Source organism: Zosterops lateralis (genome assembly GCF_965231275.1).
Source record: "Zosterops lateralis genome assembly, chromosome: 19".
Classification (NCBI taxonomy): Eukaryota; Metazoa; Chordata; class Aves; order Passeriformes; family Zosteropidae; genus Zosterops; species Zosterops lateralis.
Genome location: NC_139779.1, coordinates 10,351,527 through 10,379,213, shown reverse-complemented (window position 1 = coordinate 10,379,213; position 27,687 = coordinate 10,351,527). Strand labels below are relative to the sequence as shown.

Genomic DNA, 27,687 nt, shown 5'->3' with positions numbered 1-27,687 from the left:
CTCCCCAGACTGGCCCCATTAAAAAGCACACTGAGGACCTCCAGTGCAATGGTTTCCAGCTTTCCAAGGACAGCCAGTGGTCTGGCATCTGCTCCATGCTGGCTGCCTCTGTGCATTTCCCACAGGGGAGCAAGTGTGGGACAGTGGATCTTGTTCCCTATTCAGTGTTTCAGACCTCCAGCTTTTTCCTGGCACTAAAGGATTTATGGTCACGTCTTCAGTTAATATGCTGCTGTTGTCACCAAGGGAAGTGCACCAAAATGAGTGTATTGCTCTAACTGTGCTTGGCTGGACCAGCAAGGCAGCAGTAAATCCACTGCCTAAACTTTCCACAGTTTTTGCATTTTTCTTCTCCAACTGTCTGCCACCTGTGATCCGAAACACCAGGAAATGGAGAGTGGTTTCTATCAACACACACCTCAGCAAAAAGCTTCTGTATAGACTCTCTCCCTGTCTTTATACAAATAAAGGAATAAGCACTGTACACCCACAGAAAGTAAATCATGCTGGCCTGACTCTGTAGAGTCCTAAATCTGTGTGCTAAACAATTATCACTCACCTAATCTGCTGTGGTTTTGAGTAATCATCCACATCGCTCAACCACTACCAGAGACAAGCATCAACACACATCCAGGTTAAAACATCTGATCACACACGATACGATTTCTATGTCCTGATCCACTGCATTAACCCAGTACCCACTGCTCTTCCTACACAGGCATCTTCCTGCATGTGACCAGGAGCTAGGATGTGAAGCACACTTATGTGAGCAGAAAGTAGCCTGCTTCAGTTAAAAGCAAGCAGACAAAAATACTTGTGGGATAAAATCAAGGATAAAAACAAAGATTTCTCCATTATTAAAATCTGACATGACATAACTGCCCTTGTCACTGCAGGTGGCATGTAGCCAATGCATGCACAAAGCACCACTGGTTCCATTAGTCTGTCAACAGTGCTGTTCCTGCAGAAGAAATCAAGTTTAACTAGAAGTTACATGTACTCCTGCTTCGTTCTGTTGCTGTAATAAAACAATAGCAACAACAATAACTATGATAGGTACTAATGACTTCTTCTGCACCTTCAAGAACGAAACATGTCACCTGATGCACATAATGCTTGTGTGGTTGCAATCCCAATATGCTTCTTGCATAAATTCATGCAAAACAAATACTCTAAGTCTTGAAGGCAGACTAAACCTTTGCTCTTCTGAAAAACCCCTTGCTGATCCCATTTGGGGATTGAAACAGTGATTCTGGAGGGCTTGGACAGTTCTCTCCTCACCTGTTAAGCCTGCAATGGAGCCATTAGTCTCCTTGACCACTGTTCATTAACAGGATGTATCTACTGTAGTAACAAACCTGAATATAGATTTATGCCATTGCACAGTCTTAGTGCTTAGGTACAGAACAGTACCATGAGTTCTCAACAATGAAGAACAGAACTAGCAATGCTTTATATCAATTACAGCACAAGATGGGAGTCTAAACCCCACTTTCTGAATCTCTCTTTGTGAAGTTGCTTCACCACAGCTCAGCTTCATCTCTGGTGATAACATGTCTACTACCTTCCCCCAGCACTATCATGAGGCTTCAATTATAGCACTCACACAATTCTGTGATACATTGTGTTATTTACAATATTGTAAGGCTCTGTGCAGAAGGAAATCCTGTATAAAGAGGTTTTTTGCTCATGGATTTTTCAGCCAGCACTACTTAGACTTCTGTTGTTCAGATCAAGAAAACTTGCTGGGTCTCTATCGGTGGTGCAGCTCACTGCTGATGTCTGGGTCACCTCCCTGCTGCTCCTCCTTGGGTCACTTTCAGCCTGTCATGTTCCCTTGTGCCAAGGGGACCACAGCTGTCACACCCACCCTGTGTCGGGCATCACAGCTGATGTCTCTTCCCTCCCCAGAGAGGCTGCCACTGCCCTGAAGCCAAAGGCACTTCCATCTTGGCCCTTCAAGGCCAAGGCACTTCCCTTGTGCAGCACTGCTCAGACTGGGCTGCCCACTCTGCCTCTGGAAATGGTACTCCAGGTTCTGCACAGCCACGTTGATGTTGTGCTTCAGAGAGGAAGGGCAAACCATGGTCTGCATCACACTGGGGACAGCTGTGGGTACCTTGGGGGGCCCATTTCTGCAGCTGGAGCTGGAATGAGCATTTGGGCATGGTGGCAGGTCCTGTTGGCAGTTCAAGGGGAGGCTTAAGGATGGAAAAGGCAAGGTACTTTTAGCTGCAGCTCAGCTACAGGGGAGCAACTCTGTGTAAAACACTACCTATGAAGCTGTCAAGTTTTCAATGTCTGCTGCAAAATCTAATCCCTGCTACGCTTTACGCTCAGCTTCTCCTGAAACCCAGTGTCTGCCATAGACATTTAAAGCTTAGCTGAAAAAAGCATTAGGAGAGAGGCTCTAGGGACCAATGGATGGTCAGTGGGGTGTGCAGAGAGGTGACCTGAAGAGGGATTTACCATTTCTAAAACTCCAATTAGAAGAAAAAAATCAAGAGTGGACAAGAAGAGGGATAAAAGAACGGGTTGCCGTGCTACCTAGGGGACTCATAAGCTCTTCTCAACATCTGCAGAAGAGATTGAATCCAGAATCAGAAACCCTGGGATGATGCTAGTTAAATGCTTCAATGAATTGGGAGTTATCTTCCAGTATATTTTTAGTTGACACCAATAGGCATTACATAATGGCTATTATATAACAGCACTACAGCTACAAATACTGTCTTTTGTGCTTTTTGTTTGGTTGTTTTTCTTTCTCTCACCCTCTTTTTCTTCAAGATCTTCTCCTTAGTGGAGGATTGATCAATAAATGCACTTTCCATCATATGAGGCAGGCAAATCCTTAAGAGAAAAAACAAATGGAGTAAAAATATTGCTACTAAGCCTGTGAGCACTTCTCTCTTGCCCAACCTCAAACAGAATTAACTATTCCCAGAATAGAAATTCCACTAAGGCTTCTCTGTAGTTTAAAGGGACAGGCTGTGATTCTGTGCAGCCACTAAATTTCTCAATACTGTTTTTTCTCTTTCACAGTGATAGTTCAGAAGACAAAAATATGAGAGTGGGGGAGAAGCACTACATAAGAGATACTGAGGAAAAACAGAAGGGCTTTTTTTATCTGCTGGTAAGATCACTGCTTGTTGGTGCTCCTTTAAAATCTTCTTTGGCATATTTTTATCTTTTCTTCTTAACAGCCATACTGGCAGAGCAACAAAGACTTTTGCTTCCAGACTATGTGCTACATAAAAAAGAGAAGAAAGTTTCCAGAAGCTAGAAATACTTCCTTTCCTACACTTCCTATCTCTAAACCTAGAGAGTGCCAAAGCAGGCACACTGCCTTTGAATGCAGAAATAAAATCAGTTCAGTGGCACACCACAAGCTCCTGTATCATGTCATCCTACCAGCTGAGGCAAGGGCCCTCTGTGCTGCTGGAATCCCAGCACAGAGCTTTCCTGACAAACACAGCACTCCCAGCACTTCTGCCTTTCTCTTGCTGGTCCTCTAAAACAAATGAGATGATTCCAGGAAGAGCAAGAGACATAATCTGACAAATAATCTCTTCTTTGCTAGCAAGCTGCTCCCTTCTGTTGTTTCTCTCTTTCACCTCCCTAAACCTGGAAATGCCACTCATGTTCTCCTGACCTATAAATAAATCAAACCCTGGACTACCTAGATGGAAAGGCAGTGTGCTGTGTGCTTCACTGGTGTCACACACAGGAACAAAAACAACCCTGGGAGAGTGAGGATAGAAAAAACACAAACAAATGCAGCTACTTGGAGAGCACTGTTTCAGCTCAGGGAGAGACTTCTTGGCTTTACAAGCCATTGCAGCACACAGCAGAGCCCACTACTCACAGCAGAGCTCTGAAGGCAGAGATTGCAGCCCAGTGTGGAGGCACAGCCTGCCAGGGCTGCTCCTGTGAACATGAATAAAAACCCCAGAAAGCAGGACAAAGAGGAAGCAAAGATATGAAAGTGAATTAGCTGGCATGACAGTGTTAGATCTGGATTAAAGTAGTGCAGTTAGGGGAGAAGGAATAGCATACAAAACTTACCAAATGTACTAAGATATATTATTACATAGGGAATACTGCCTTGTTTTGTGGACTTCTGCCACCTAGCTATTATGATCTTCAACAATTAACTTCAGGAAGAGGAAATTTGCTGGAAAAGCTGGCTTGAGAAGTTGTTTTGAGCTGTGAAGGCATGAATGCATGAGACTTCTTCTGCAAATAGCCCGTGCTAACCACAAAGAATACAGTCCATTTGTCATTCAGGACTGAAAATATTAAGAGAAACAAGTGTCAAAAACAGCAGGCTTACTTGCATTTGTCATCGATTTCTCCTCAATACAAACCACTTAGGGATTTTACAATAACTGATCACTTGTAGCACTGAAAACCAGCAAACACACATTTAACTGAGACAAAGGCTCTCAGGAGAAAGACTCCTAGTTCACTTCAAAGCTCCTCCCTGCTGAGCCTCCAGCTCCAGGTGCTTGGGATAAAGACCCCTGGTAGGGCAGCAGTGGTGCTGCTGCTGAGTGCCCTTCTCAAGATCAAAGCCCTGCAGGCAAACACGGCACAACTGCTAAATCCCTTGTTAATGAACTCTTCGGCATGGCTGTACTCAGAAGCAGCAGCTTCCCCGGGCATGTGTGCAAAGCAGGGGGAAAATGCATCCGTAGGAATCCCCAGCTGAACAGATGGAGGGGCACTGTTTATCCAACACCGACTGCAGTTGCTGCTGCAGCACTGGTGCCAGTGGCAGCAAACAGCCTGTCCCCAGACAGCGCAGCCACAATGGGAGCGCGCCTGGGGGTTTTCCTGCCTCGGGGAAAGAAAAGGATGTTTAATTTAAAAGGAAGGGAGCAGCGTACAGAATGTGTGGACTTCTAAAAATCAGGTTTCACTCTGATATACTCGAATTTTGGCCAAGGGAAAGCAGATGGACTTTGCAAGGTCATCTCAGTGGACCCAAACATGCATTCCCGTTCCCACCCAGCCTCTCTGCACATACCTTTGCGACAGCCTGACATACCAAACCTCTCTCCTGGGAGAGCAGCAGGGTTATCCCTCATAGCCTTGAGGCATAATGCACTGAGGTTCAGTTCCATGGTGTTTCTGAGTTCTTTGGTTTCTTACTTTTAAGAGACTTCCAGGGAAGTGCATACAACGGGATTGTGAAGAATCCTACTAACCAGCTGCATGTCCAAGCACGAGCCTCTGCAAACATGCTGCTGCTGCTGTGCAAAAAAAAAAAAAGCCAACTCCACTGTAAAGATTGTTCCACTGGATTTAAGATGGAATTAAAACATATTTAACTCATATAAGTAGTATGTATTAAATTTAAGAACAAAAATAAAAAGTCTCAGATCAGCAAAATATGAACCATTAATCAAGCAGACACTCTGAAAGACTTCACTGTGAAATCTCTAGTGATTAGCTATGGGCCCTCAGCCAAGGAGGCCTGTGAGCTCTGTTTCACTGACATGTATTTTTAAACAACCTCCAGCAAAGAGGAGCTCCATTTGGGGCACAGAATACCAGCTTTGGGGGCTGGGACCAGCGTCTGCCTCAGATCATCTTGCAAAGCATCTCACTGGATCCCAGTTCTCCATCTAAGACTGTGCCCTGCTCCTAATTCCTGCCTTGCTTTTACAACAGAATCTGCAGGGCATAACCACCTCTTTCCTACACTCATATAGGGCACTGCTGTCCCTGTTTGGTGATGAGAGCTGTGTACATCTGTAACATACACCATGCTGACAAAAAAAACCCCACAGCTGAAAGATCTTCAGGTAGAACACAGCCAGTCTATGGCAGGCAGTCCTATCACTCCCAATTGTACTTAATGCATTATCTGAAATCACTCAGCAATAGAGAGCCTGCAGCCTCTTTAATAGCTTATTGATTCCATGTATTGCACAATCCATGATGCACACTGCTAGAAGCATCTCTCAGACTGCATTAACATCACCTGCAACTCCAGGTATGCCCAAAACTGCCTGGGCTAGGTAAGGAGAGCTGACATTTCGTCAACCTGGTGGCCCCTGATCACTTGTGCTGAGCATAGGATGTATTAACTCCTCTGTTTGCAAATTGCCCAGAATGCTCCAGAGACAAGAGTTTACACTGGTAACAAACACAGAATTAAGCTGACAGTTTTAAAAGATAAGTAAAATGTTGCTTTCCATTCAAATTAGGGGGAATAAATGATCATTTATAAGCAAAGAACTTCTCCCACAGAGTGTTTACTCTATCCTGGAATGCATCAAGAGGTATCTGCATTACTGCAAATCCTCATCAACAGAAATGCAAATGTTTAGAAAGAGAGAGAAGCAGAGGAACAAGTTGGTATTTTCCTTCCAACCCCAACCATTCTATAATGGAAAATAACACCAGTTAAAAGGTTTTCAGATTGGTGTGTATGAAAGAAAATGGGCAAGCGGTGCTCATCTAAACTCTGCCAAAGCAATAACCACTTAAAAGGTGTAAAAGCCCTGCAGCATGGGGGCCAGGACAGGGGCCCTGATGGAGGAGGCTGCCCAGTGCTGGCCCCAGTGGGAGCCCAGTGAACCAACCACTGCTCAGCTGGGAGCAGGCAGCAAACTCCCTCTTCTGTTCTGTCAGAGCCACCACGTCCCTCCCTGACAGTGACCGTGGGGGTTCAACCCCACAGTCACTTCTGCAGCTTCTCGAGATCCTCAAGAACAAGGCACAGCCCCCAGGATGGCTGGAAGGGCCAATTCTTGAGCCAGAAGCACCACTGTGGCTTGGCTTCTACCTGCCTACCCTGCAGGACATACCAGATGGAAAAAAGAAAATCCTGCAGAGGAAGGTAAGGTGCTAATTATATATAAAAATAAAAAAGAGCAAGCAGAAAAGCAGCATCAAGATGTTCAGCATGCCTCACCAACTGAGAGTGGGTTGATATAACATGCAGTTTGGTTTTAAATGCTTGCACAACCTAAGGTTTTAATCTAAGTTTTTCCTGATCACTTGCACCAAATGGAGCAGAAACAAAGGGCCCAGTACTTGTTTCCAAGAGGTGTTTCTTGCCCCCATGAGTTTACATTTCCATCTAATCCAGAGAGACCATGGATATAAGCAAAAATACATTCTGGCTGCTTTCAAAGCATGAGAAGCAAAGGAGAGCAAAGAAGATAAGTAGAAACAAGAATAGCTTAAATTCATTTCTGCAGACATAATCCAAGAAGTGTGAAGTGGAACTTAACTGTGCATTGCAGACAATCAAAAGCAAAAGTCAGTCCCATGACAGGGCTTAGCAGAAACTCAGCACAAGCTCCCAAGCAAAGAAACAAAACAGACATCTTCAGAATAAACACAAGTTCTGAAAGAGCTGACTGAGAGATATGATGGATGTCCCAGAAAAGGAGGCTCACAAAGTGATGCAGACTAACACCCTGCTCCCCAGCTTTACCCTCTCCTTCCCAGCTGGTCAATCCATGGGCAGACAGGCATACAGCTTGTCAGGGACTGAAATGGTTCATGCCTTTAATATTATTAAGAAGGAGTTTTGCCCATTGTAGCAAAAACTGTGTGAAGATGCTACAAACACAGAAGCCTCCTTGAAGATGCCTGACTGGAATTTTGGACTGTCAGTTAACCCAGCTAAATAAGATAAAGGGGACACTATTGTTCAATCATCTCAGGTCTAGAGAGAGACAAACAAGGCTGACGGAAAGGAATGCATGCACAAGAAAACCAAACTCGGCAGCTGCACTGAGAATCATCTCTGGCTGGGTTTGGAGTGGGACTCCACAGACTCCCCTGAAATGAGGTGGGGAGAAGGAGGTTTTGGGTACTTGGTGTAACCTCTGGTCAGAGGCACTGAACACCCACAAACATCCCCCCTTCCACAAACTGCCCCAACCTCACAGGCCACACCCAGAGGACATTCAAGTGAGAGGCAGATAAGGGGGTGTCATAATCCATCAAAGACCCCCCAAAGCACTCCCCAGACTCATTCCTGAGGCTTTGCACCACAGGACTGCAAGTGATGCAAAATGATGCAACAGATCCAGAGTCTGCTGCAAGAGAATGGTCCCTGCCCTGGGGGATGTACTGGGGCATTCCCATCTGGCCTCAATATAAACAAATCCATGGCATTCTGTGCTTCCTGGGAGACCTTCACTACTAAAAAGACCAGCTGCGGTGGATCAATAGAACATTGTTGGGATCCATGGAATAGTGATATTTTCTTTATTCTGTCGCTTTTTCTGTCCCCCCTTTTCTATTTCTTTCTCTTCCTTTTTCTCTTTTCCTCTCTCTCTCGTATTTAGTATTAAATAAAACTCTTTATTTAATTTAATATTAAATAAAAATACTACTGACCTTGGCATATGGTCTTGTTTGCACCTTAATTCAGGCAGAGGCATTTATAACAACTTTGAAACTGGATCACGACGCAGTCCCAGCAGCAACCTCACACCTCAGCATGCCTTCAGTTTAGACTCCTGCCTTCAGGCTTGTCCTCCCCAACTCTGTTCCCAAAGTGCTGCCCTGACACAGCTAACCTCTAATTTGTAAGAATTAGAACTGGATCTCCAAATCTTGGGTCCTAGAAATCAAAGGATAGATCGTTTTTTCAGCTCTGCTGTGCCCCACGGTTGTTGTGAAATGCCATGGGACAGGATAGTATGAAAGAAAGCACAGAAGAGAAGCATCTCGCAGAACAAAGCCACTGTGTTTGTACAGGACTCGTGTGACCTCTTTCTTAGAGTAAACAAATCTAGACCTCTGAACCAGACACAGTTAGAGATGACTCTCCACTCCCAGAACCCCCCAGCTGATCCTAAAGATGAAAGAGAGCAAGAAAACACTAAAGATGGGGTTGTTGCAGCCCAATCTCTTCCAAGTGTGGTATCTATGGCCTTTCAAATACATAAAAGTAATCTGCACTTGAGTTAATTGTCAATAAACTACTTATTTGTTTATTAAGGTTTAATAACTTCCATATACATGTGCTCTTGATGAAAAGGGTGATCCTCCTTCTCAATATAGCTGGACATTACCTGTACATTTCCTCCACAGGGTCAGTTTATTGCAGATCCCATGACAGCCTGGAATTTAGGAGCTATTACCTATGCTTGGGAAGCAACACATTCATCATCAGTCAGGGATCAATGCTGCACAATACCGGTCAGTCCCCAGTGGGAACAGCTCATCCTGCAAGGCTGCAAACCAAGTGAAGCACTAATGCCTGTGCCCAGCCCCTCAATGAAGGTTAAAGACCCATTTAGCACCTGGTGCTGAAAATGGTTCCTTGCTGACAACTCACAAATCATCATCCTGCAGCCTGCTTTACTCAACCACTCTGGCACAGTAACTGAGGAATTATTTTACACATAAAAATGTTTAAAGTGGTGCAATATTGAGTGCCCTGCAGGTGGGAGGCTGCCAAACAGAGGTTGTCACAAGCAGGGACACAATCCAATTTATCATGAAACCATTATTTCTATTCCCGCCATTTGTTTTATTTAGTCACCAGCTTCCCACAGTGGGCAGGACTGGACTGTCAGCAGCCCCAGCCATGTTCACCACTGAGCCAGGTGCCACCCCAGTGCCACAGCTCTGGGCACTGTAACACAGCTCAAAGCAGCAGCCTGCAATGATGCAACTGAATGCCTCATGAGGCACATACAAGAGGAGGCAAATTAGCACAGGCAAATTGAGTATTTTAATAACCACAGGCACTTTTAGTAATAGTTAAACAAAATGCTCAGAAACAAAACCAGTACAACTACCATCTTGGGCACTGAAAGCCGGTGAAAAACTGCAATTCTATCAGAGCTTCATGGCCTGCTGCACATGCTGCTGCTTCAGAGCCAGCCCATCCTCCTGCCACAGGCACTGCAAATGTAGCTGGCCTTTTCCACTGCCCTGAGCTGATCTGAATGAAAGACACTGTTTGTTGTCTGGCAGGTACTTGCTGCCTTGAATGTCCTTGTGGGCAAGTGCTTTAGGTGGTTAGGTTCTAACAACCAACAAACCCAACAACACCCACCAGTCTGTTCCTCCTCCTTCTCTTCACCCCAGTCATCCTCTACTACAGCTCAAACTGCATCATCTCCTCCTATTCTCCTTGTTGCTATGCTCTTTTTTGTCCCTTCTTGTCTTCCCCACTGATTCTGTCCCCTCACCCAACCAGCCTGTCCATACCTCCATCACTGCCACTCTCACAGATTTGTCCCCTACAATCTCAGACTAACTATTTACACCTTTATTCTGCTTCCACCTCTGAAGAGGCAGGTTAACACCAGGGTTAGAAACCTCCCCTACTCCTGAACACCCCATAGGATCTCTGCTCCCAACTGCAATATTGAGGCTTCCCCCACAACCAGGGGACCAGCACCCTCTGCCATCATGAGCTGCACTACAGACTGTAAAAACCCCACCAGACTTGATGTCACTCCTGACATTGTGGCTGAAAAACTCTAGGGTACACAAACCTCCACCTGGGCTGAATGACTTTAATGAGGTGAAGGTACCTTCTCAGGCAAAGACACCTCCACCACCAAGGCATGACAGGATTAGAGCTCTTAAAAAAAAGAAATTGTCAGTATTTTTCAGTATTTCCTTCCAAGCTACTCCTGAGAACGTCTTGAACAAAATAAAAAATACTTGAAGAAAGTGATGGCACAACCTCTCCCAAAGTTACAGAGATTTAGTCAAAGACCATTTTACTGGGAAATGATGGCAAAGCTACCAGAAAGCTGAACTGTCACCCTCACCTAGAGCAAATGTTAAACTTTTGCTGCCACAGTTCATTATCTTGCAAAACAAATTGTCCCAAGTGAACTGTGACATTAACGAGTGTGATGTATAAGATATATTAGAAGTAAGGGTAGAAAACAGCCTTTGCAAAGTATTTTTCAGACCATTAGTTGACAGAATTTTCTACACAATTTCACTCTCACATTTCTGAGTACAAGTGCCTTCTCCTTTCTGAGTGCTTCCTAACCTGCTAAGCAGGATGTGTTTTCAGTGGCTGCACTACTCACACAAAGTACATCCAGTGACTCTTACTCCACTATTTCACCCAACTGGAGAAGATCAGGTCAAATAAGCCTTATATTGACAAGCAGCTGCCTTGTTTCACTCACCTCAAAGGACAAAAGGCCAAATCAGTCTTACTGTCTAATCCATAAGTAGCCAAACTGTTAGAAATGAAGAAAGAAGCTGGGAGAAAACCAATAGATTATAGCATATCTGTCCACTGTAGAAATGATATTATTGTCACTATTCAGCCATTGAATTAGTCACAGACAAATCAGTAATGAAGCCCTTTTCTGTATGGGAAATTGGTCACATTAAGGCTCTCTGCCTTCAGCTCATCTTGGCAATAAGGACCTTCTGCATTTCTGTTCAAACCTTTTTTGCCACCTAGAACCTTTGAGCTGCAACAGCCACCTGTTGCAGCTTGGTAAATACTACTTGGTAAATACACAAGAGCCTTTCAGATTTTTCCTTCCTGGAGCATATGACTATCATTCTCTGTGCTGTGGCAGAGGCCAGGAGACCTAGTCATGGACCAGAGACCAGCTGCCTTGAGCTCACTGCAGGAAAAAAAAATGAAACAGAAAAATTCAAACCCACCTAAAGCAGCAGATGAAAAGCAGTATTTAACTCTTTTCCTTTATCCAGTTTTCCACTGAGTGCCTTCAAAGCATCACCTTTCCATTTTCAAACAAGGAAGCAGACTGCACCCTTATGCCAGGAGCCCAACTAATCAAAACTGACAACAAAAGTGTCCCAGTCTAGAATAGTCCATCAAAACCCTACCGAACTCAAGCACAGCAATCTCTATAGAACAGGTTGGTTTCTTCCCAAGTAAATTTCCTTCCAGAAACTTCTCAGCTGAAGTGACTTTTAAAGGACTGAGAATTAGTGACAAACACCATCTGAAACACTGCAGTGCTCTGCCATGAGCACCCTAGCACAGGCCTTGTGTCCTGTATGGAAGAGATCCCAATCCAGTGCTCTGCACTGCCAACAGAACATCAGCACCCTTTGTCACAGAACCAGAGTCAGACCCAGCCACCCAAGCAGACTCCTGTATGGAGGAGACATCTGCCCATGCCTCCTCCTCCCCACTGTGAAGAGCCAGTCTCATCCAACTGCTGCCTTTCCTCACTCCTATGGAACAGGACAGGAAAGGGTCCCCATCTTTTGTATATTTAAGCCATGTTCAGCCCAAAAGGGGCTTGCTAAAACCCAGCTCAATATGCTTAAAATTAAGCAGGTGCAAATGCCTTAAAGATGCAGCGTTACTCCACAAAGAGCTATTAAAGCTCCTGTTCTCAAGAGCATTTTCCTCTGGGGTTGGTGAAGTTCACTCTGCAGTTGCTTTGAACTTCATGTTTATGAGATACACAAATTGCATTTCTGAAAGCAAACTGGTTTCAGTTTGTGGTCTCCTTTCATCCAAATGGGTGGTAATCTGAGACAATCTGAGCAGCTTTCAGGGATTGTCCTTGATTCTTGGATACATAAATACATTTCCTTGTAAAGAAAGGTACACACAAGCCACTAAAACCAGGCACATTGTGGCACGTTGGGAGCATTCAGCTGGGTCAAGATTTTGTTTATACAAGTTCTAAAAATGAATTTTGGGGGGAAAAGTGATATCTGCTCTGTTTAGAGCATGAAAAGCCACAGTAAATATCCATCAGGGCAGACACTTGTGTCTGCTGCAAACAGCACAGATCTTGTTTAAGAGGCCACTTCGTTTTTGTTTGCTGGCTAAAATGCAAGAACAGGCATCCAACAGAGGTTTATCCACATGATGGTCCACATGAATTCTCATCCCACTTCCCCAAAAGCTGAATTCTAACTTTTTAAAAGAAACAAAATAAACCACCTAATTCATCAAACTTAAAACCTGAAGGATTTCAGCAGTACAACAACAGGTCAGGACACAACCTGTCCTGTAGTTCCTGAGGATTCCCTGCTCTGCTGGCCTTGCCTCATGTATGAATGTCAATGCCCACATGTGTGAGCTGCTTTTTTAACTCACCAGCTACAGAAAAGCTTGGTTTGGTCCTGACAGATATAGCAAAAATCCAATATACTTTTCAGTTTTAAGCCAGGTTTCTGAAAAAGAAGAGCTAAAAATGCTTTCTCTTAAACCTCTTCTGTATCCCTGAATAAATATATACATATACAAATATAGGTATATACACCAACATACACAGGCTTTATATATATATGTATGTATATGTGTATTTAAATTGGAAACTCCTAAGTATACAAGTTCAGCTGAAAGCCTTTCAGTAAATAAACATCTTAACCAAGCCCAGGGAAGCAGAAGAGAAAAACAACTGTGAAATAAATACCTCGCAGATACAGTTACTTTAGCAGGGCTCCAGAGATTAACAGTTACTTAGTGTTTGCAATCTGCTCAGCAATGTGAAAAACACAAAGATAAAGAAATCAGGTTTCTGGGGACCCTCCAAGGGCTTGTCAGCCACAATGCCAGTGCTGCTGACACTCCCAGTCCTTGAAAAGTCACCTCTCACATTTTATCAACCTCTTCAATTTAATGTACTCCAAAACCAACTCAAACAATAAATGCAGACTGTGACTGTGGAGATAGAGTTCTTTCCAACTGTAAAAATTCAATAAATGTGGAAATAGGGAAGTTGGAACTGAAGAGCAGTTGGTAAATCTTGTAAAACAAACATGAGCATGTTTTGGTAGAACACGGTGATGGAAACCCCAGAGAGAGCAAACCCAAAAGAAAAACGGGCAAACAAAACTGGGAACATGTTTATCATCGTGCCTCGATGGTCTGCAGAAATCTTGGAGAGGATTATGAAGGAAAATAAACCTGAGTTTTTACGTTACTGTGAAAGAAAGGTAATTGCATCTGTGATAAATTTAGGGTAAAAATTCGCGTATGAAATAATAATCCGATGTGTAATGAGAATAATGTTAATAAAAACTGTGAAATCCAGTAGAAGGCTAATCGTTCCCCCCCCCCAGCCTGCCAATCTCAGTTGCAAAGACAGGACGAGAATCATCAGACAAGACAAAGACACTGGCCAACCTTGATAAGAATCACTTCCTCGCCAATGCAAGGAGAAATTCCTTCTTGACGACAATGCCGATCTCATCAACTCTCTGGCGCAACAAGCAAAATGAAATCAGCATAAGACTGACCCGTGAAATTGACATAAGAAAAGAGCTTTCCCGGAATGAAACAATGGGACTTGACAAGATCCGGGAAGGCCATCGAAAAGAAATTCGGACTATTCAGCCCATCCTGGACACCTGGACTGCCTAAGGGCAGAAAAATCCTATAAAACTGTGGACTGAAAGCTGCACCAGCGTGGATTTGGGCGTCTTGTACACCGGTGCGGACCCCTATCCACCCAGCGCGGCACTGACATTTTCCTATTTTTGTGGTTTTCTCATCTTTCTAGTGTTCGATATTCTGTTATTAATAAATTGTCTTTTATTAATCCGATATTTGCCATTGCATTTATAACACATCTCTGAAGAAGAACATTGCATCTTACACCTCACTTTGATTCTAGTCAAGATTTAGGATTTATATACTATATGATTCAAACCCATAAGCACATCCATTGAGAGAGGGAGGGGAAAAGAGAGAGGGAGGTATGAACCCAAACACTGTAATTCTTTTGATTTGTCTTCTGAGGATGAAGTGTTCTTATTTTAGAATTTTATTCTTCTCTATCACGAGAAAATCAAGTGGATTTTTTCTGTTAAGAATACTATATTTGTAATACAGCTGTCAGAGATAGGATTGAAAGGGAAGATATATAGTGAAACAGCTCATCAAAAGGCAGAATTTGTGTTAGAAAGCAAAGATCTTCCACTGGACTTTTAAGAAAAAGTAACAGTATGTAGTCAGTTCTCAGTGGAGGAACATTTGCGGATAACCAGGCACGACCTTTGTTATTTTGTTTATTCTTTTTCCCAAGAGTCTTGGAGAGACTGTGGATAGTTCTTTGAGAAACAACAAGCTGGTGATCAAAGATCCTTAAGAACTGCTGGGAGGAGAACTGAGTCAGACCACAGACATCATCAGCTACAGTGCAAACAAACACCTGAAACCCAATGAAATCATCAGAGTGCTGACAGAGGATGTCATGGAGACCAAAAGAATGAAGAGGCTTCCTAAGGGGTTAGACAACTCTGAGGTGGATTGGTACACTGATAGCTATTAAATATGGTAATATTGGACCTGTAAATTAGGAATCTCTCAGTCATTGACTGGTAGTGGGGAAGAAGGAATAAAAACTTGCTGCCCATGTCCTATCCCTGCTGATCTTACACAGGGACAGCCCATGGGCACTGCTCATACAGCCACAGCTCCTTCAAAGAGACCAGCACCTCAAAAGAACTGAGTAAGGCCAGATTATTACAGAGAATGTTTTTTTCACTGTTACTTACACTGCAATTGATGCAAGAATCTCTCACTGGATTATGGTATCTGAGCAGGATCAGTCAGCTAAAAGCAAATGGCTCTAGAGAATCCATACAGAAACCTTCTGAAGAGCAGTGGTACAGGACATAATGTAAGCAGTGCTCAGCTGAAAGGCAGGGATAAACTCTGACTGCAGGTCAGCAAACAATTAAAGCTGCAAAACTTTTAAGTAGGCATGTGATTTATCAGAGGTGCAATTCTGCATCATGGTTATATGAACAGGATCTTAAACAAAGAACTTTAAAGTTCTACAATGGTAAGAAGTGGTATAGGAATTGTCGGAATTGTGAGCTCTGGAAAAGAATTAAAATGGGGAGCAAACCAGCAGAATAAAATTACCTATTTTCTTTTAGGTTCAAGACTTCAAAGGATGTCTAAGAATTAAGGAGGTGACAGACCTCCCAAGAGCCACTTTTTGCTGTCCCAGGAGGCCATTTAGACATCATAAATTCGTACAGCCCAAAGCATAAACTTTCCACAAGCACAAATCATGTCAGGATCTCATTAAGATAACCTGATGCTAACACCCTTTCTAGGCTGAATAAATGATTTAGAAGAATATTTGACTTGTATGTTTATTTCTATCACTGCCTGATTTTGTACTAGGAGCATGAGCCATAAAAGCAACATCAGGGCAGCTGTGCAGTGTATTAGAATGCCCAAGGAGCTACAACCCTCAGCTACAGGTAAATCTCACCTGCTTTCTTCACCCTGGAATGCTCTGTAGCCTCAGCTATGCAAGTCATGTTAGTCCTGCTGTGCTGATAAAATATATTTCTGGAAGGTGGTACCAGCTGCAAAGCAGATTTACTGATGACCCAGCCCAAAACAATGAGAGGTGTTTGAAGTGCAGGGGCCGAGGAGCCTTCAGCATTATCCACTGGGGATCACCAGAGAGACACAGCTCTGCCAAAGGAAGCTGCAAGTCCAACTTGCTCGACTTTCTAATCTCCAGGCTGCATAATACAAAACATCAGTGTCATGGTCAAAATAAAATATTCTACCATTTTAGGCACATTGCCTAATTAGAAACCATTGTTATCTGAGAACTGTTTTTGCAGCTGTCAGGAAATTAAATAACCCAAGGGTAACTTGGAATTAAATAAAGCTGTACAAACACATAGCCCAGCTCTGAAATCCTGACTCTGACAAGCATCCCCTCTGCTTTCCAAGGGACTCAACATTTAACTAGGGCATGCAACTATCATTTTCAATCAGGCCACAGGATAACAAACACTGGTCCTTCTTGAGGGGCTGATGCTGAACTTGCAAATCCATAAATCAGAAAGCTGCCTTCTCTCCACTGAAAGCAGCAGCACCTCCAGAGGGAAGAGTCCATTACAAGTGTCTACACTAACAGAGCAATCAAGGAGTGATAAAAGGAAATGCTTCTACAGAAATCCCTGCCTTCATCTCATTTCAATTATTTCTCCTCTTACAATCCTTCTAACTTGAAACTTGTCAGCAATCTAAAAACTAAGCTAGTTATACTTCTACACTGACTTTTAAAGAATTAAACAAAAAGGAGAAGTGCCTTTCCAGTGAGATTGGTGCAGTCTGTGAAAGGCACAAAAATGCCCACTTGGAACATCTGTTTTTAGTGGTTTCCTTTTTTAGCTTTCTACTTGTGATTTCTGTTGTGAGAAAAAAAACTCAAAAACATCAGAGTAATATCGAAGTCTGAGTTTTAAGAGAAAGAGACAAAGTTCTTGCCAGGCCAGACACTGACCCTGCAATAAAAGGTATTGCACAGGAAAGTCAAGTCTATATACAAAAGCTGTTATAATGTGTCAACACAATTCCCACCTAGCCATGGACACAGAGGCAGGAGGGACCCACTGCAGACTGCCTGGAGGATCATGAGGAACCCAGAATTTTATAGCAGTGTCTTAGAACAGATACTCAGGTTGTTGCAATATAGTGGTAAATAAACTCTGATTTTGAAGTGCTGATAAGCAGATGCCAGTTTGAGTCTCCAGTTAAGGCAAAATCTGATTTGTCCCACAAAGTATGTGTGTGACCTGAAACAAGTAATTTGGTCTCCTTTTTATCAGCTTCCTCATATACGGGAGAAAATAATTCTCACCTCACAGAGGTCTCATAAGAGAGGAAGTATGAATACACTCCAGAAACAAAGCCTCATTATTATGTTTGGCTAAAAATGTGGAACATTGTAAGGTAGATTCCAAAAATAATCATTATGTCCACTCTCACTGGAGAGCTGGGTTGGGAAGACAAATCCAGGTTAGGCTTTGGTCAGTTTTCAGGAAATCCGTCTGCTCTTTCTTCCTCTTACAGGATAGCACACCACTAACAATGAGCAAACCTGGAAAACTAAAACCAGATTCCATCTCCAAAAGCTGACATTTGCTCATGAGAATGAAGAAGGGAGCAAAACCTGGCTTTTTTCTTTATTGATAAACAATGAAGATTAAAAGTTTGGCTCACAATGTGTTCAGAGCATGGCTGTGGGTGTGTCTGTCCTGTGCAGGATTGTTTCCTGAGTGCAGGGACCTTGATGCCATCTCTGTGCTATGATCAAGGGTTAGGTCTTGCCCAACCTGTCAGCCAGGGCTTTTTGCTCCCAGCCAGGAAAGCACTGCCATGCCCAGCCTCTCCTCACTCTGCTTCACCAGCAAATGGGATCCTCAGCCCAAAAGAACTGAGGATTTTGTCTCTGATAGTCCAGCAAGAGGAACTGCAGAAATCAGCAGATTTCCCACTTCCTGACAAAACTTTCCCTGTGTTTCAAAAACTCCTGGCAAAGGCTTTGTTCACAGACTCTGAGCTGGGGGTGGAGAGGACATAGCCTGGACAGTCCAAGGCAATGCTGCCAGCTCTGGTTACTGCCAGCAAGGGGACACAGGCAGTGCACTACACTGAAAAGCCAAACTCACAGAAATAAAGAATATCTAAAGAAGAACCAATGCAGTTGGACTCACATTTACAATTTCTTCTGCATTTTCACACAAAACAGCAAAGAAAAAAAAACTTTTATTTTTTTTTAAAGACAGTGTTTCAGACAAGATTTCACTGGACTGACAGAATAGAGCAAAGTATTATGTTTGAAACAAGACTTGAAGATGAAGCCACTAAATTCCTAACTGTATGACTGTAACATTTATGTTGTGAATCTTAATCCTGTGCAAGATTAAAAGCTAAAATATGAGATTTGAAAAAGATCATGTAACTTTTCCCATAAAGAGTATTTTTCCCCACAATAATCCCCATTCTGTCCCACTACAGATCTGATTTGTTCCTTAACTCCTGCTTTCAGCCAAGTGCACCCATTGTAAAAGGGAATCTTGAGGGACAGAAACTCCCTCAATTATTATTGTTTACAATGGCCCTTGCCTGTTACATTATCAAAGCATTTCCACATGTTTACTAATTAATCTTTACAAGAACCATTATAAGGTGATTTAATTGGATTATCCCTGTTTCTAAAATGAGGAAACTGAGACACAAAGAGAGACTTGTCCAAGGTCAAATAGAAAAGCCTGCAGCAGACCTATGAACACCACCACAGTGCTCTGGTTCCCTGTGTCTTCATCTTGCAATTGCAACAGCAAAGCTGCTCACTTGAGAAAGGCTCGCCTGTCCTGGGAGAAGCCCTTCCACAAACACAAGATGACTGTGACTGCCAGGCCAAAAGCCTGAAGATCATGATGGTTGGCCTGTGTGTCACCATCAGCTTAACACTGCATGCAAAGAAAATAATTCCCTCCTTTGTTTTAACTGCACAAGAATTAGCTCAAAGCACGAAGCAAACTCTCCTCAAAAGAGAGCTGCTAGTTTGGAATAATGCACAAGCATCAGTCTGCATTTCTAGAGGGATAGAAGGATTTCAGCTAATTCCAGTGAAAACCAAACAACGAGACACATTACACTGGGATTATGAGTTACCCTTGATCCATCATTAGTTCCGGAGATTTTGTACCTGGAAAGATGGAAAAAAACCTGATCACTGGCAACAGGAGAAAATAAAGTTGATGAAGTTTTTGGGCACAAAATCTGCAACATCTGCCTGAGAGTCTCTGTCTGGGTAAAGACAGGATTTAAGTTTGTTTGGTTTTCCAATCTCACTTGATCAGAAGAATCCTCCAAGCCTGTCAGGGAGAGAAATTTTCTCACCTTGATGAACAACTGCTGACCCATGGGAAACCTGAGGCATCTCCTGCACTCATGAAAACATCTGGCAAACCTGCTCAGACACCAGCCCTGGGGAGGACTGCACATTGGAATTTTGCAATGATTACCACAAAAGAGATGTTTTTTTTCTGTTCGCAGATGATGACAGACTGGTTTTGTCCATGGGTTACTGAAGAGTCCATTTCTAGACTGAGGCCATAGCATTTAGGAGATGCCAAGGTAGAGGAAATCCACTTCCTTGTCCAAGTTGTGAACTTGAGGAAAGTATGGCTTAAAGTAGAGTCACAGCTAGTAAAAATTAGGAACTGATGGTTCAATGTTTTCAGCCATGGGAAAAGGGACTCGTTTTACTGCTGGCACCACTGATTCTTCAGCTTTCCTTTGCTTCACTCCTCAGCCTGTGACAGAGGGCAACAGCACTTCCCCATCTCTCACAAGCTGCTCCATATAAAATTCACTTAAAAGCAGGGAAAATGACAAATCACAGTCTCACCAGCACTTACAACATATAAATGCTTCAAAAGGTCTTCGAGCATGTGAGCAGCCTTGGCCCTTCCTTGCACATTTAGTGCCCTGGCATGTCTCCTCAGAGCTGGCAGACTACAGCCAGCTCCAGGACAAACAAGGCAAGCCATCCTCTCCCCTTAACCCACCCTTCAGAAAAAAACAGAAATGCACCAGTGGAAGAACAAGCAGATGGTCAAATGCTCTCTAGTGAAAAAAAAAAAAAAAAAAAAAAAAAAAAAAAAAAAAAAAAAAGGGAGGGCTGCTACTTTTCTGTTGAGCTGTACCCTGGTCTTAGAAAGCAACCTAAAATTTCAATGAATTGTTCCATTGTTTCAGTCATAAAAGCTTTGTAGGTCCTGCATTTATGAGAGAAGTTCATAAAAATGAGCCCTGGTATCTATCTGCTCATTTATCTTGGACTTTGGAAAGTACTAGGAAGCAGCCAAGATGTAATAAATTTAAAGGAAGAAATCATGGCCAGTCAAGTGGTTCAGGAAGAGAAGTCTTGGCTTTCTCACCACAGGCTGTGAAACAAAAATAGATATCAATACCCACCCATCTGCTGGAGGAAACAGTGAAAAATATGTATTATTTATGCAGTACTTCTTTAAATAGGAGTGAGCAGAGAAGCTGAACCAAAAGACTTTATGTGGCAGGTTACAAACATAAGGAATAATATATGCTGTCAAAATTTGCAAACCCACTCACATACAAGCTCTAAGAAGAACAGTGCTCCTTTCCCCATCTGATGCAAAGCAGGCCTTGGAATGTTATATATTTGTCATTTTCCTCCCTTCCCTCAAAAGCTTTAACCACCAAACCCTACTGCCTCTTGGGAGAGGGCAGAAATCCAGCATAATCACAGACCCCCAAAATGTTTATTGATCTGTATCAGCAGAGATGCATTGCAGGAAAAGCCTCCCCAACCAAGCACATATTTCTCATAAGGCAATAATCAAATTCTCACATTTTAATTTGAATTTAGGTCATTAATACCACCTTCCTTAAAAACCTGAAAACCCCAGACAAAGCATAGTCTAGCCAATACAGAGATGAGAAGAGAGTGATTGTACAAGTGTTTAGTAGAGGAAAACATGCTTTGCCTAGCAACCACAGGCACTCCTGGCCATCCGGGGGAGGAATCCAGCACCAGAAATGTCAGCAAGCAACTTATGCCACTGTGCCTCAGATACAAAGGCCCAGTCATTGGGCAATTAAAAATTAAAGAAAAAATAGTTATACAAGGAATGTTCACAAAACCAGATGCAACTATTAGCTTGCTTCCCTCTGTATCTATTTAAAGATTGCTCCTAGCTAGATGAGTTCTGTGCTTGGACTTATTTATAAGCTGTTTTCTCACCCAGTTTATATACAGGAAAAGAGAGAGGACACTGAAAGTAATTTACCATTTTGATGTTATTGAAATAGGAACTCAATGTGGTACTAAAGCATATGATGGTCCTGAATCCAAGGTCAGACAGGACTGTCTGAGGATGATGGTTATAAAAACAAAGCACTGCCAGCAAGATGGGGTCTTTTTATTATTATTTTTATCCTTTTCTTATTAGAATGAAATTTTTTCTGCCACAGTAACTAGCTGAGACTTTTCAAATAGTTCCGTTATTTTTAATATATTGGACAATTTACTGTGAAGTATGAGCTGAGACCAAAAATCTCCTCCTAGAAAATGTGTCAATGAATGGATTTCTGGCCTTAGAGGAATTACTAGCCATATCAGGCAACCAAAGAAGGTTTAAGGAAGGACTTTCACACCCATCTTGCAGATGAACCTCAGTGTGAGGAGACCAAGAGTTTTCCTCAGTGTTTATACAGTGGATCTGCACCTCAGAAGGATGTTTCTCATTGCTGCTTCAGTACTGAAATGAAATGGCTTTTCCTCTCTGGTTCTGATCCAGAAGGGATCAGCCAGGACCTAAGGTCTGCTGACTGCAATAATCTACATGAAATAGGAGAAAAAAGACCAGAGTACACAAAGGTGTTTCCCCTACCCCAAATTTCCCTGAACCTAGAACATGCATATTTACCAGTTTGAAAATTACAGTGATTTACTCTTCCCTTGACTCTAACACTTGATTTCTTTTTCCTTTCTTCAGTATCATCAAAGTTCACTGCATACATGAAAGATTGCATGCAAGGGACACCAACCAAGTACCAAGGTCAGGAAGCCAGTAACCTCACCTTGAAAATATTAGCAAAGCTTTGCTTTACAATAATCCATCTTCAGGAAAGCTTCACCTGGGTGGTAGCCTGTCCCAGGCCCCTTTATGCAGATATTCCTGGTGCATATAAACAGGGTTTCCAAGATGACAGCTACCTCCAGGTGTGATGGCATTGTGTTTCACTGTGTAAAAGCCAAAATCTTTGATGAACAGAGACCACTGGGACCAGCAAGACCACAAGCTGCTCTGTCCATGCAGCTGCCCAGCGACAGCAGCCTGTCCTTGCTGCTCTCTAAAAAAGGAACAGACTATGCAGAGAACACAGGGGCTATGGCATGTGCACGTGCACAAACAGCTCCTGCTTTCAGCCAAACTTTGGGGAGAAAAGCAAACCAGCCAAACAAATACTCCTGTATTTCAGGGAGCAGCAGCCGCTCCACCTTTCTGCCATGTGCTGGCTGTGCAGCAGGGGGATAAATTCCAGGAGCAAACATGGCTATCCAAGCACCCCACTGGCTGAGACATTTGTCTTCATGCAGGAGGGCCCATGGCCAAACTTCTCCTGCTAGTTCATCTCAGTATCAGACAGGAAAGGAGCTTTCTGTGCACCGCTCCCTGTGTAATTTGCTGAATAAAATTCTTCCTCATTAGCAGGCCAAAGCCCAAGAAACAGACACTGGAACAAACAAGGTTCTGTGCAAATATAATCCCCACCTCAGCACCAGGGAATTAAAGGCAAGAATTAGGCTGTAGCCATCCCTTTCAGCACAATGAATGCTTACGCAGGTTACAGCTTTGCACTGTGGACGTTTTCTGGGGAGAAGAAATAACAAGTGCTTTACCAGCCCAATTTGCTGCTCTTAGTGGAACAAGCCTAGGGATTATTTTTTGACAAAACAGTTAAGAATAATTACTGTGTGTCAGTATATTTTAAGTGTTAACCTCAAGGACTTATGGAAGTGCTGGTATTTCTTCAGCCTGCCCTCTGCCCATCAGTGGTATTTGTGATGTGCAGGAAAAAGGGCCTGGCTAACATGGAAGATGCCAGCTAACAGGACAACCTCATTGCTGCAGCAGCAAAAACTCATACAGGTGCCTGAGAAAGAAAGGTTCTCAATTTCCACACAGAAAAACCTGTCTTTCAGAGACTTACATTGAGTTTGTTAAGCACTACATGAAAAAATGTTACCTGGGAAGAAAAAGGAAACAGTTTACTGTTGGACTTGCAGTCTGAACTGCTCATCAAAAGTGCAGAGTTGCCCTGTAATTCTTGGGCTGAATTTGGCACTTCACTACTCAGGACATGAGGCAGCTGATGCACTCGAGGCAGACATAATTGGTGCTGTTCTGCAAGAAGGTGGGATGCTACAACTCAGAAATTTTGATTCTGTTCAATCCCATTTGCTGACTACAGGCTATACAATAGAAAAGTGAACTTTCTCTTGCTGAGGCATTTCTAGCTAGACTGTGACTTCTCCAGACTATGAAAAACTTACACCACACTGAATTGAGGAGCAGGGATGGAATTCCACACAGAGCTAACCCTGAGATGAAGCTTTGGATGGTGACAATTCAGAAAGAAGAACATGGGCTGGACACAAACCCAAAGGATATGGGGGCTGTGGTAGGAGAGTCAGCAGGATGTGGTGCACACAGGGCTCACCAGTAGATCATCACATACCAGGGAAAGCACAGAGAAGGTGATGAAGCCAGCAGCCCTGTGACACTACTACCCAGGCTGGTTTTTACCTGGCTTCCACACCACGCTGTAGCAGAGGACAGCCTTAGCACACTCCCTCCTTCTCCTGCACTGTCTGGAAGTTGATCTTTTCTCCTGCAAAGCTCTCCTTGAGCATCCCAACTGCACACGGTGTATTTGATAAAACCAGGGATGTTCTATGCCCAAACCACAGCCACAGGAAGGCATGTGGGCACTGAGACTTTCAGCACTAAGTTTGGGTGGCAGAGAGAGCCAAGGTAACAGAAGATCCAAACAGAGAGGACTGCTGCTTTGAATTGCAGCAGCACTGCCTGATCCACAGAGATAACCTGGGCACCAGTGGGACATGCAGCTTCCTGAGGACAGTGGTCATTCCAGACTTGGGATTTGTTCTGAGCACAACCAGTGGTGCACAGTGCACCAGTCTCTCAGTATAGGTGATCAATCCCACTGCTTCAGCTCACCTTTGCTTCAAGCTACTGTAATTTCCAGAGAGATAAATAGCAGTGTGGCTGCTGTAGACTGTACAGGGCTGGTTGCAATTCAGTTTGGCACCAGGGACTGAACTGGAAAATCTGCATCATGCCAACTGGGCAGAGAAACAAGTGCCATGGATGTCAGACACAGACACAATGCTGGAGATGAGCACATGCCCCTGGCATATCCCACCTGCAGGTTCAGTGACACCGACTCCCTCCTAGGAATGAGAATCTCTGGGTTTCTTGCTCTGCCATGTGCTGTGTCCCTTGGAAAATGACCCAGAAACTTTCTCCTCCTTTAGCGAGCCTTTGCTTAAAATGAAGCTCTTAGAGGGAGGTTCTCCATCATACTACTACAGCAAAACCAAATTAGAATTGATTTTCCTCAGTTACCACTGATAAAAAAAAGCTGATACTACCAATAGTAATAAAATTCTTGTGCATATGCACCTTAAAAATATACAAGGGACACTGGCAGCAGAACCCTATGTCACCTCTTCCGGGAACAAAAGTACATGGCAGTGACTTTCAATCAAACCTCAAAACTCCCTAATTATAACCAGATATAGCTGTAAAGATCCATTCAGCATTCTCAGCCTAGCAATTAATTTACTAAAATCTTCAGGTGCCATTGTACTGGTCTAAAATGCAGCTTGTTCTATCACATGTTTGTGAGTATTCCTCAAGTAGGAAAGGGACAACTTCAGCAAGGCTACTGATCATTAAACTCTGTACTTAATAAAGATGGTGTAATTTCAAATTTTCTCCCTGTGGTTTGGATATCACAAAACTATTGAATATTACAGTGTCACAAGAATGTTCTCAACAGTTAATTCCTATTCAGGACGGATATAATCTTTTTTCATATTTTAATGAATTTTCTCTGACCTCAAAATGTGTAAACTTTTAATTCCAAACACAGAATTAATAATAGCTGCACAACACTTCCTCATTCCCCCACCTCAATAACACTGTTACAAACAAAACCCCCACACATTATAAAGGTTATTACAGACTATTTCCATCTACAAAGCCAAACCATTCTCTACATCAGCACTTGCACAATGCCAATAATCTGCAGCTCTCAAGCATGTTCCAACTACCTTCTGGGAGAGACAACCAACTCCACCTTTGACCCTTGCAGCCACCCCAGGCAAAGATGGAAACATCTCAGTTTCCATCACACCTTTCACCGGGACAGCTGGGTGTAAGAAATGGGGATAAATCACAGCTTACAGAGATGAGCCAAAGGAGCTGAACCACAACTCCACAGCACTGTGCTGGCTGTAGGGAGGACACAAATTATTCATCTTCAAGTGCCCCTTTCAAAGAGAGAGGTTGACAGAAGCTGGAAATGCAAGATGTGGTGTACTTATGGAGGCCTGGGGAACACAAGCCAGCTCACTTTAATGCAATCATACACAGATGGTTTTGCTTTTTCAAACCTGCTTAAACTACTCTTTAAGAGTTGTGTGTGATCCTCTCCCAGCATTCAAATATATTCACATTCCATGTCTGAAATGCCTTGTACAGCATGGCAGCAGAGTCAGTGTGCTTACGTGATCAAAGCACCTTTCAGAGCTGTACTACCAGCCCTGACAAACAGACCTGTTTCACAAATATTTTGGTTTACAATCTCAGAGAGATGACACGTTTCCCTTGTCCATCCCCAAGCTGGCACGTGCTGACACTCACCTAGGAAGCCCTCTTCATCCACTATGATGGTGTAGTCCTCTGGGGTTTCTGTGAGGCTGAAGAACTTGCACCTGGCAAAGGCAAACAGCAGGAGAACATGATTAGCACCTGGACTGAGCAGAGCCTTGTCTTCCACCTAAAATGGAAGTCCTTTCCCATCCAAGCTGTGCTGAAGGAAATAGTCACAGTCTGATGTTTATGGAGAGGCCTGAGGCATTAACAGACCTGCATTTTATTTCTGGCTAGCTCACACTGTGACCCATATTCCCTGCTGCCTGCCTATGCACAATGAAGCTGGTAAAACCCTTTATTATTTTTATGACTTAGTTCTTAGTTACTTTTCTTAATTACCATATCCCTTATGGCTTCCCATCACATCCAGGACCTGCTGTCTTGCACTGGCACAGAGCAAAAAACTTTGCTCACTGACTCTTCACTCCAGCACCCTCCAAAATCATTCCCATGGTTCACAAATGCACCTTTTTGCCCACTGGAGTTTCTTGCCTCATCAAGGTTTGACATCTAACCTCTCAACCAAGCCCCAGTATCTCTTCTTGCTATTTCAGAGGCTTTTGCTACCAGCAGACGGTGTGCTTGAGAGATTTTAGCCTGCTAGCAGCTGCTAACTTTTTCCCAAGGAAAAATTTCTCAAGAAACCTTTTTCTCAAAATCATCTTGGTAAACAACTCTCCTTTCTCAAAACAATCTTTGTCCAGCTGGGGTTTGCTGTTTCTCTGGTTTAATCAATGGGATCAGAGAGATGTTGTTCCTATTCACCAATCACATTAAGTCTGTATTGGAACACCTTTTAAAAGGTAGTAAGGATTTAGACAACAAAACCTTTTTTCTGTGCTCTTTGCCTTCTGAAATACTTAGAGTCTTTTGTGTCCTACAGTGACAAGTAGACAGCATCCCAATTTCCTGTGCTGGTCCCCTCCCCTTCCTGGGGTGCTCCTGGTGAAGAGGAGTGGCAGCAGCCATCGAGCCAAAGGCCACCAGGCTGAGCTTTCCCCCTGCCCGGTGCCCTGTGGCCTCTGTTCTGCTCCACCTTCTGACACCACAGGCCACGTGCAATGCAGCACCCCCAGCTCCTTCACCATTTAACACAATGTCACCTCTAACAGCAGATACAAATCAAATGTGACACGGGATTCTTCTACTGCAGACACACAAACAAAAAAAGCTTCAGCCTTAAGGCTTAACACCACATATAGCTGAATAGGTTGGTTTTTTATTTCCCTGACACACCAGCATATGTACATCAACCCCAGCTTCTATCTAGCTGTTCCCCAGCAATGGCAGGAAGGTTGGCATGACATTTCGCAAGCTCATGTTCACCTTCAGCAGAGCATCAGCACAGTTCTGGCCAGCATCCTCGACACCCACAGGACTCCTGGCCCCTCCAGGAGAATGCCAGAGCACATGGATTGACTGTGGTTGTTACTTAAGAGCAGGAAATATTTT

The 27,687-nt window shown here is 43.3% G+C and overlaps 1 protein-coding gene across 3 annotated transcripts in view; it reads right to left on the bottom strand.

Moving 5' to 3' along the window:
• CASTOR2 (cytosolic arginine sensor for mTORC1 subunit 2) overlaps positions 1-27,687 on the bottom strand; it is a 127,724-nt gene that overhangs the window by 35,711 nt on the left and 64,326 nt on the right. For all 3 annotated transcript variants that reach the window (XM_083875406.1, XM_083875407.1, XM_083875408.1), the window contains exon 2: positions 26,224-26,294. In XM_083875406.1, the coding sequence (XP_083731532.1) occupies positions 26,224-26,294 (71 nt within the window). The remainder of the gene's footprint in view (positions 1-26,223; positions 26,295-27,687) is intronic.